The sequence below is a fragment of the Bos mutus genome, chromosome 2, assembly GCF_027580195.1.
Source record: "Bos mutus isolate GX-2022 chromosome 2, NWIPB_WYAK_1.1, whole genome shotgun sequence".
NCBI lineage: Eukaryota > Metazoa > Chordata > Mammalia > Artiodactyla > Bovidae > Bos > Bos mutus.
Genome location: NC_091618.1, coordinates 5,274,372 through 5,285,422, shown reverse-complemented (window position 1 = coordinate 5,285,422; position 11,051 = coordinate 5,274,372). Strand labels below are relative to the sequence as shown.

At 52.2% G+C, this 11,051-nt stretch overlaps 1 protein-coding gene across 1 annotated transcript; it reads right to left on the bottom strand.

Moving 5' to 3' along the window:
* Positions 1–210: 210 nt before the first annotated feature.
* On the bottom strand, positions 211–8,643 carry LOC102267066 (proproteinase E). Its single transcript, XM_070381724.1, has 8 exons — positions 8,604–8,643; positions 7,546–7,631; positions 5,623–5,720; positions 5,367–5,501; positions 4,129–4,265; positions 3,376–3,518; positions 2,064–2,216; positions 211–1,382 (listed from the first exon to the last, which is right to left on the bottom strand). The coding sequence occupies exons 1-8, from the start codon at positions 8,641–8,643 to the stop codon at positions 1,365–1,367; spliced, it is 810 nt and encodes a 269-aa protein (XP_070237825.1). The 3' UTR covers positions 211–1,364.
* Between the last annotated feature and the right edge of the window lie 2,408 nt (positions 8,644–11,051).

The following is an 11,051-nucleotide window of genomic DNA, read 5'->3' as shown; positions in this document are numbered from 1 at the left end:
GTACAGAAGGGCCTCCACCTGAACTACAATTATTATCTTAGAAAATATGAAGCAAAAACGTGAAATTTGTTTATTGTGGAGAGAAGCCATGTGGGTGTTTTATATATTATTCGTTGGGAAGATCCCCTGGAGAAGGAAATGGCAACCCACTCCAATGTTCTTGCCTGGAAAATTCCATGGACTGGGGAGCCTGGCAGGATACAGTCCATGGAGTCGCAAAGAGTCGGACACGACTGAGCGACTTCACCTTCATCATGTTGTGTCTTTTAATTTAAACACTAGAAGTGTAGTTTTTTTTGTTTTATTTTTTAATCTTTAGAAGTGTAATTTTTCAAGTGAAGGGGCAAGGGAGCAATGTTAATTTTGAAAGTTATATTTGTGTGTCTTTTTGGGAACCGTGTTTCAAGGTATTCAGGAGAAATAGGAGTCAAAGAGTTGAGTTGTTTTTGTGTCCTCTGGACGTCAGCGCTGGCTCTCTGGGTCCTGACCTCGGCTTCCGCCTCGCATGTCCATCTGTGTTTGCATCCACCCCCCACTGCAGCCAGAGCTCTCCCTGAGCTTGTCCGGCTCACCTCTGTTCTCTCAGCCCTGAACTGTCAACAGAGAAGTTGCCCAGTAAATGTTTACTGAGTGACTCTGATATGCTCTGCTCATTTCTTTCTAAATGTTGAGCCATTGCAGGGCAGGAACCGTGTTGTCTTCTCCCTGTGGGCATCCTCAGGTTGAAGGAATGAAGGCCTGTTGAATGAATGAATGACCGCGGTCCTCCTTCCCTAGCCCATCAGTGGAAGCAGAAGATACACGGCCCATGCCCCCTCCACCATGAGCTTCCCAAGGGGCTGGTGAGGACGGTATTTCTGCAGCCTCTACCATGCTTTTAGGCCTGCACTGAAAAGCCAGTCATTGCGCACGTGGCTATGCAAGGCGTCCAGCTTCCCAGAACTCACTCCGTTTGTTTTTGTTTGTTTTTCTGTCACACCTCGTGGCATGCAAGATCTTAGTTCCCTGACCAGGGATTGAACCCGTGCTCCCTGCTGTGGAAGCACGAAGTCTAACCGCTGGACCACCAAGGAAGTCCCTCACCTGGTTTTAACCGTGCCACGTCCTTTCCTGTCCCCTCACTCCCAGGCAAGCGGGGATGCTTGGCCACTTGACAGCAACTCCCTTCTATCTGAGCCTCATTTTTCTCTCATTCTAATATGAGGGGGTTGAGTCTTATTTCTACATATAACATCTAAGATTCTAGAAGTGGGCTGGAAAGAGAGAGGTGAGTCAAAGAAGAAAGACTCAAGTTGGAATTTTCTGAGAGATCTTTTATTTTTCACAAAGAGTGTGGATGGGCACTGCCACCTTGGCCTTGGTTCTTAGTTGCTTGCAATGGTCTGAAAAAAAAAGGGGGGGAAAGCCAGAATGTAGTCAGGAGAACAGCTTCTAATGCCATATGGAACTGAGTTCAACTTCCAGCCATGTCACTTGTTAACTGTATGACCCCTGGAGAGTGACTGACCTCTCTAGCCTCAACTTTCTCATCTGTATAATGGGAGTGATCATAATACTTACTTCATGTGGGTTTTAAATTAAACACATAAGGTGTCATCACGGTTCCTGGCATATGTTTAAGAGTCCATAGATGGTGACTAATACTCTTGTCATGAACAATATTAATCCTCCCTGATCACTCATTCCCAGGTGAAGCTGGCACTGTCACTGGGGCCTGAGCTTCACCTATCACAGTGTCCGTCCCATTTCATCAGTTTGCTCATTTAGTCATCTGTTTCCCACAAGCCACACATCACTCTATCCTCGTGACAAGAAAAGACCTGGACCAGAGGAGGCATTTCCTAAACACTTGTTGAAATAAGGAAGTTCAGTAGTGTTCAGAACTCTACCCAGAAGCCCTTGAGGCTGCAGAAAACATCCTCAAGCCCCTCTGGAAGGTCCCCAACCCCCAGCCCCAACTACTGATCTCCTGGGATCAGGATCTGCTGTTCTCACCCATCCCCCCAGCACCTCTCAGACGACCAAGCCCCCAGAGCCCTCTCCGCTCACCCTGCCCCGCTCACCTCGTCAATCCAATCAATGAAGGCTGAGACTCGTGTGAACACCGTGGGCTTCTTGATGGTGTTGCAGCCAAAGGCAGAAACGAAGCTGGTCACGCCATGGACCTGCCAGGAGCCATCTGCTGCTGGGCAGTTGAGGGGTCCTCCAGAGTCACCCTGGAACAGTCAGAGAGCCGTGGGGGACTGAGCCTCATCTGAGCTCCAAGGAATTGGTTCTGACTCTGGGGAGCTCGAGAAAGCCTTACATGGCCTGACTTCTCTGGGCCTCAGTTTGCTCCTTTGTGATGGGTTCGTGAGTGCACGCTAAGTTGCTTCAGTCGTGTCCGACTCTGTGACGCTATGGACTGTGGCCCACCAGGCTCCTCTGTCCAAGGGATTCTCCAGGCAAGAGTACTGGAGTGGGTTGCCATTTCCTTCTCCAGGGGCTCTTCCTGACCCAGGGATCCCACCCGCCTCTCTTTATGTCTCCTGCATTGGTAGGCGGGTTCTTTACCACTAGTACCACCTGGGAAGCCCTTTGTGATGGGGAATGATACCAATTATGCCTATCTTATAAGATACGGTGACAGTTAGATGACAAGCCTACAGTCTTAGCACAATGCCTGGTAGAGAGGAAGCAAGCTAGTAGTAGTTCTGATTATTATTCCCACAGTTAGTATCATTCATATTCACTTATAGTACAATGAGAATATTGCTTAATTATGACTTCAGGACCCGAGAGCTGAAGGTGACTTTAGAGATCACGATGCCTATTTTCCTTGGTGTGAAGTGAAGTAAAGTGAAAGTGGTGTCCAGCTCTTTGCAACCCCATGGACTATGCAGTCCATGGAATTCGCCAGGCCAGAATACTGGAGTGGGTAGCCTTTCCCTTCTCCAGGGTAATCTTCCCAACCCAGGGATTGAGCCCAAGTCTCCTGCACTGCAGGCAGATTCTTTACCAGCTGAGCTACAAGGGAAGCCCAAGAATATTGGAACGGGTATCCTATCCCTTCTCCAGCAGGTCTTCCCGACCCAGGAATCAAACTGGGGTCTCCTGCATCGCAGATGGATTCTTTACCAACTGAGCTCTCAGGGAAGCCCCATTCCTTGATGTACTGAAGGGGACTCCCGAGGACCAGGAAGGCACAGTGATTTGCTCCAGATCAAGTCAGCGTGACAGACCAGGGCTGTGTGTCTGGGCTGCGCTGACTTCCTCCAAGTCCCGCCTGGCCTGGAGGCTGAATGGGCAAGATTCCTCCTCCGGCTCCCAGGCCCTGCACACCCAGCAGAGGGGCTGCAGCCCCGAACCGCCACGGGCGGGTGAGAGCTGACTCACGTTGCAGCCGGAGCGGGTGTCCCCGCCAGCGCACACCATGGTTTTCTGCACGGTGATGCCCCACCAGTCCCACTGGGAGCAGTGCTCATAGTCCACCACGGGCAGCAGCGCCTCCTGTAGCTTGTCCGGCAGCGGCCCGCCAGCTGTGCAGACAGAGAGCAGTGAGCCGGGGCCGTGGGGGGCCGAGCCCAGGCCGGCCCGCCAGCTGTGCAGACAGACAGAGAGCAGTGGGCAGCCAGGGCCAGCTGTGCAGACAGAGAGCAGTGAGCCGGGGCCGTGGGGGGCCGAGCCCAGGCCGGCCCGCCAGCTGTGCAGACAGAGAGCAGTGAGCCGGGGCCGTGGGGGGCCGAGCCCAGGCCGGCCCGCCAGCTGTGCAGACAGAGAGCAGTGAGCCGGGGCCGGGGGGGTGCCGAGCCCAGGCCGGGGTCTGAGTCAGAGCTGGGAGCCCCAGAATGGTGTGGGGGCTACGAGGAAAGCCTGCTCCTCCAGTGTGAGGGGAAGTCTCCTCCCACCAGGTCGTGTGGTCCTGCCTGCTTTGTCCATCAGAACATCCCGGCAACGGGCACAAAGGAGACACTAAAAACCATCCCGCTGCACACGTTCGTGTTTGGGAGGATGAGGGGAGAAGGCGGCCGCTGGAGGAGGAGTGGAAGAAAAGTGCAAGGATGCTCTGGGTGTTGCCCTCAGCCCTCGCCCCAGGCTCTGTCTTCCTGCCCACCGTCCCTGTGGCCAGTTGGAGGACTCAGCACGCACTGTAGAGACGGCCCCAGCCGCTGATGTAGCAGGGGGCTTCATTGGGCAGGATGTCGCCGGCGGGAGGGAGGTTGGCGAACTGGACCTTGTCTCCCAGCTGGGCGCTGCGCGAGAGCTTGACGAGGGCGATGTCGTTGCTGGGGAGGAGGGAAGAGTCACTGGGAGGAGCCTGGCCCTCCAGCCAGACTAAGCTCCAGGCCCTAGCTTTGTTCAGGATATTTCACCTCCGGGATGCCCCCGATGCTTCCCTCTGGATCCCATGCATTCTTACTGCTGAGCAACTTCTGGAAGCTCCCCTGGCCCCTTCAGCCCACAATGACCCTTGGCCTCAGTAACTGTGCTCGGCTTTTATACCAGGGGTTTGCACGCGTCATCCGTGTCAGAATCAGAGGAGGGCTTGTTAATATACAGGTTGTCGGAGCTAGTTCCAGAGTTTCGGGTGCAGTGGGTTTGGGAGGCCCCGAAGACTGGCCTTCCTAGTGAGTTCCCAGGTGCTGCTGCTGGCCTGGGGACCACAGTCGGAGAACCAGCGCTGTCTTTTCATCTGCCTGTTTGTCACTCAGGTCATCGCACCTGGGTCTGACTTTCTCTCCGCTTACCCCAGGAGCCCCGTGGAGATGGGTCCAGGTCTTGATCATCACGGTCCCTCACTCCTGCACTCACAGGGGTTCTGCACCCTCCTTTGATCCTCTCCCCAGAAAAATGCTGAGCGAAGCCACCCAGACATACAGTTCTGCATACGCACGGAAGCCTACTCCGTGTTCTCACCCAGTGATGGCCTTCTTGACCATCATGACCGCCCAGGAAGCCCAGAAGGTCACCTTTGACATGTGGTCACACTCGGGTCCAGAGAACGTTGATGACTTGCCCAAGCCACACAGCGACTTAGTGCTGGAGCCTGACTCTCAATCCAGTGCTCCTCCCTTGGCCCACAATGCCGGGAACCCAGGAGGCTCTGGAGGAGCATCCACTGAATGGAGGAACCTTTGGATTTGGGGTTCCTAAGGCACTCCTCTTCTGAAGCCAAGGAGCCAAGTGGCCTTAGGGGAGTTCCTGCCCCTGCCTGGGCCCCGCTGTCCCCTCTGTAGGGAGAGAGGTTGGGGGGGGGTGATCCCCAGAGGCTCTCCTGGCTCCGACCTTCAGGTGCATTACCCCTGGGAGTCTTCTCTGCATCAGTGTCGGGTCCTAGAGGGGCCCGCAGAGGAGCCCCTGGGTACCCGGCCTGAGAGATCACTCACCCGCAGGCCACGCAGTTGGAGTTCCAGAGAGGGTGCACGAAGAGGTCCCCGGCGTTGATGGGGATCACCTGCTCGGAGCCCTCCAGCACAGAGCGGTCATACTCGCCCAGCACCACCTGGTAGGTCCGGGATGTCCTGCCGGCGGAGGTGACGTCAGCCCAGGCCTGAGCGGCCTCCCTCGTCCCCTCCCACTGCCCTCCACGGCCCCAGCCCACCTGGGTCTCACGCAGGGACAGGGGCAAGCAAGAGAACTCACGAGATGCAGTGGCCCGCGGTTACGACCCAGTCAGGGGCAATGAGGCTGCCGCCGCAGGTGTGGTGAAACGCTCCGTCCTTTTCATACTGCAGGGAGACCTGGCGGCAAGGGAGGGGGCTTCTGAGTGGTCTGGGCCCCACAGTGGGGGTTGCTACCCATGGCTGTATAGGTTGTGCCCTACACAACTCTAGAGGGCAGTAGTCACACAGAATGGCATCCTCTGGAAAGGGGCAGTGCCCATCCCACACACAACTGGACCTTCCATGGCTGCTTTCGAGCTACAACGGTGGAATTAAGTCGCCGCAATGGAAACCACAGGGCCGACAGAGGCTAAAACTTTCCTCTCTCAGCCTTTGCAGAACGAGCCAGAGGACACCTGATACAGGCCAATGGCATCCCACGGAACTTTCTGTGATGGAAGTGTTTGGTAGGACTCAGCATGGCAGCCACTGGCCACGTGTGGTTATGGAGAATTTAAACTGTGGTTAGTGGGCTTCCCTGGTGGCGCAGTGAATAAGAATCCGCCTGCCAACGCAGGGGACACAGGTTTGATCCCTGGTCCGGGAAGATTCCACGTGTCTTGGAGCAACTAAAGCCATACAACTACTAAGGCTGTGCTCTGGGGCTCTTGAGTCACAACTACTGAACCTAAGAGCGGCAACAAGCCTGGGCACCCTAGACCTTGTGCTCTGCAATAAAAGATGCCACTGCCGTGAGAAGCCCATGCATAGCAGTGAAGAGTAGCCCTACTAGCCGCAACTCGAGAAAGCCTGCGTGCAGCAACAAAGACCCAGCACAATCAATCAATCAATAAAATGTGGTCAGCATTGAGCAACTGAATTTCAAATGTGACTTAATTTTAATGAATTTAAATTTAGGCCGATACAGGAAAAGAGTCTATAAAAAAGAGTGGACATGTTTCTGTATAACTGATGCACTCTCTGTATACCTGAAACTAACACCACTTTGTAAATCAACTACACTCCAATAAAAATTAAAATAAGCACATAAATTTAAATAGCCGCGTGTGACAAGTGGCTACTGTGTCACTGCCATGAGTCTAGTCCTCTCTGCCTCCCTCCACTGACCTCCATAAAAGCCCTTCATCCCTTTATTGCTCTCAGACTTTATAGCCCTGTTGTATAATGTGTATATGGAGAAGCCAATGGCACCCCACTTCAGTGCTCTTGCCTGGAAAATCCCATGGACGGAGGAGCCTGGTGGGCTGCAGTCCATGGGGTTGCTAAGAGTTGGACACGACTGAGTGACTTCACTTTCATGCATTGAGAAGGAAATGGCAACCCACTCCAGTGTTCTTGCCTGGAGAATCCCAGGGATGGGGGAGCCTGGTGGGCTGCCATCTATGGGGTCGCACAGAGTCGGACACGACTCAAGCAACTTAGCAGCAGCATAATGTGTATCAGGGGAAAAAAATGTATAATCAGCTCATCAAATCCATGATTTCTTGACCAGTATTGCTGAAATGAGGCTGATGTAGGCATTTCAGCTTTTAAAAGTGTATCAGTTTGAAGAAAATGGTGGCAGGCCTTCCTTGGCAGTCCAGGGGTTAAGACTCTGTGCTTCCAATGCAGGGAGCGAGGCTTTGGTCCCTGGCCTGGGAAATAAGACCTCACATCCCTCCCTAAACATAGCGCTGAACTTCCACCATTAATGCACTGACCCTTGGGTTAAACATTTCTCTTTCCCCAGCATCTACTGTTAACTTACAAACAGCCCAGTGAGAATTACAGGTTAAATGGGCAAAACTTCTGTATGAAGGTGATTATCCAAGGGTTTCCTGGCCTTTGGGAAACTAAAGTGGATACTGGAAGCATGCAGTGGGGTCCGGACTGGATGCCCTGCAATCAGAGCACGGGGCGCAGAGGCCATGGTGGGAAACAGCGCAGCGGGTATTGCTCTTACCTGCCAGGGCCAGCTGTAGGGGACCGCGTCCTCGCCGTTGACAACTCTGGAGGAGGGGCGGGAGAAAGGCTGGCTGAAGCCCGAGGCTAGAGGGGACAGGAGAAGTGTCAGTCAGTCCCAAGGTTCCCCCAAAGCAAAGAGGACGTCTGGGCCCCAGACAGGCTGTGATATCCCACACAACTCCTTCCGCTCTCTGACCCCGGTAGCCACGTATCAACAGTGAGCGTTTGGACAAGAGCAGGGATTTCTGGAGTCCTGGGAGTCTGGGATGGTGATGAACACGTGGCTTCCTTTCAGGGCAGGAGTAAACCTGATGCACTTAGAACAGCGCCTGGTGCCCAAAGCGGGCTCGAGGGCGACAGCTATTGTCATGAAGAGGGGCAACTTTGGAGTAGGCTGTCTGGATTCAAAGTGCAGCTCTGCCCCTGGTTCTAGGATGGGCCACTTTACTTCTCTGAGGGTCAGTTTCTCTATCTGCGAAATGGGAATGATAATAGTACAGACCTCACGGGGCTGCTGCGAGGATTACAGAAGATAATGTAAGAAAAAAACCCCAAGCATTCTGCCGGGCATATAGTAAGCATTCAGTAAACATGACCTGTTACCATTCATTACTGCTAGTCTAGGGAGGCTGCCTGGAGAAGGTGGTCCTGAGCTGTACTGTAATATGGCAGAGGTACCAGGAAAAGGCTAGATCAGAGGATATGTAAGGGGAATGTGAGAGGAGAGTTGGAGGGTTAAGCCAAGGAACAGAAATTCTAAACCCAAGCAGTCTAACCACAGAGCCCAGACTCTTTACCATTAGACTTTGTTTACCACAGGCTCTGTCAAGGACTCCCACCCAGGGGTTTGGGTCCCCCAGTCCTCCCCCTGAGCTGGTCCATCACCCACAGCTTCCCCTCGATTCTCCTGCTCCAGCACTGAGCTGAAAACCTCCACAGCCATCCTCAGCTACAAGCTGAGCCCTCTCCTATGAGAGGCATTGAGTTCGAGAGACTCAGGGTGGGTGGTAGATTTCAAGGGATCCTGGTCCAGGGCAGCACAGGCTGGAGTCTTACCAAGGGCCACAAATAGGAGAAAACTCAGCAGCTGGATCATCATGACTTTTGAGACGATAAGAAAGGGATTCATAGCCCAAGGCTTTAATATAGGGCAGAAGATGGGTGGGGGGGCCCTACTGTGCCCCATTCCCGGAACAGGTGGTGGAACACCAGGTCTCCCATGGTCCAAGGCCACATCCCCACCCACCGCAGATGGGGCGGTGACAGCCAACAACAGGGTCCAGATTGTGCTCTCCAAAGTGTGGCTGCACAGGTGGCCCGGAATGGCAAGCTGATAACAGGGGAGGGGGGAGGAAAGTTCACGTCAGAATAAGACAGCCTCCTCCAGGAGCAAACATAGGCTCTGGGACAGCTCACACCTGGGTTCAAATCCTGGCTCTGCCACTCCCAAGCTCTGCATCCTTGGGCACATGGCTTACCCTCTCTGAGCTCCATCTCTTCAGCTTTCTCATCTCTAATGTGGGATTAATATTACTCTCCACCTCAATTAAAAATATTTTTTTTGAGCACTCTCTCCATATCAGGATGTTCTTGGGGATGCAGCCATGAACAAGAACGGTCCCAGCTTTTTTGGGGCTGCTTTAGTCTACTAGGGGATTTGGAGGATATTAGTTGTTAAGTTGTGTCTGACTCTGCGACATGTAGCCCACCAGGCTCCTCTGTCCATGGAATTCTCCAGGCAAGTCTGCTTACTAGGGAAGACAATGACAAATCAGCAAAAATATAGAAAGGCTGTTTCTGTTTGTGCTGGAAGATGCTATGAAAAGAATAAGATGTAGGGGACTGAGGTGGGGATGGGAGTGACTCATTTAGATGGGGGGCCAGAGAGAGTGACATTTGGGCTGAAGAGATAGTGTTTAATTTGAGTCCTAAAGGGCAAGTAAGCCAGCCATGGGAAGCCCTGAAGGAAAAGCTCCCCAAGGGTGGAAGGACAAGTGCAGAGGTCTGGAGGCTTGTCCAAGGATAGGAGGTCAGTAAGGCTGAAGCGTCAAAGCCTAAAGCTGATTTCACACCTGATCCAGCAATCCCACTTCTCTGACCTCTCAAAAAAATCATGCACATGCGCTCCAGGAGGCATGCCCCAAGAATTTTCCTGGTATCCCTGTCCTCTCTTCTCAGTAACGAAAGCCTAGGAACAACAGAAATGTCCATGAAGGCAAGTGGATGAATATGTGTAGTCTATGTATACAATGGAATATTAAGCAGCAGTCAAAAGGAATGAATCACCATGACATGCCACACTGTAGATAATCCCTAGGAGTAAAAAGCAAGAAGGAAAAGAAGGCCCCAGAAAATGAAATATTGTTTAATACTCTTTTTGGAGAATTAAAAACTACTGAAATTAAAAAACATACCTTTTAAAAAATATAGATAAGTGAATAAAATTGCATAAAAAGGCAAGCAAAGGCACAATGAACCTAGGGTTCGGGATTATGTGCATTTCAAGTCTGGGGTGAAGGCAAAGAAGATAGGTCAGATGTTTTGAGAGCTTCTAGCTTTGTTTTGGTAGTTTTTGCTTTAGTTTTATATTTTTATTGAAGATTAATTTACATACAATAAAATTCACCAGTTTTAATTGTAAAATTTAGTTTTTTACAAGCACACATACAGGCAGGTAACCACCGCCACCATCATGACCTGGAACATTTTCATTACCCAACTAGAGAGCCCACGCACCCAACGAAAGATCTTGCATGACGCATCAAAGATGGTGTGTCTGCCCCTAAGAATGGAGAAGACACTGGCGACCCACTCTAGTACTCTTGCCTGGAAAATCCCATGGATGGAGGAGCCTGGTAGGCTGCAGTCCCTGGGGTCGAGAAGAGTCGGATGCGACTGAGCGACTTCACTTTCACTTTTCACTTTCATGCATTGGAGACGGAAATGGCAACCCACTCCAGTGTTCTTGCCTGGAGAATCCCAGGGATGGGGGAGTCTGGTGGGCTGCCATCTATGGGGTCGCACAGGGTCAGACACGACTGAAGTGACTTAGCAGCAGCAGCAGCAGCCACTAAGAAAGAAAGTGAAGTCACTCTGTTGTGTCTGACTGTTTATGACCCCTTGGAGTGTAGCCCAGCAGACTCCTCTGTCCATGGAATTTTCCAGGCAAGGATACTGAAGTGAGTTGCCATTTCCTTCTCCAGGGGATCTTCCTGACCCAGTGATCGAACCCAGGTCTCCTGCAGTGCAAGCAGCCTCTTAACCGTCTAAGCCACCATGGAAGCCCTAGGCAAAAAAATAAATACACACACACACAAAGAAATTTTCCTCCCACCTAGTCACTTTCTAGCCCCCACCCCTACCCTCCCACCTCCACACCTGGCCCTCCTGGCAACCTGTGATCTGCTTTCTGTCTCTCTAGTCCGGCCTTTTCTAGAACCTTTACATATAAATGGAAGCATATAATATATATCTTATGTGTCTGGGCATCTTTCAGTTAGCATA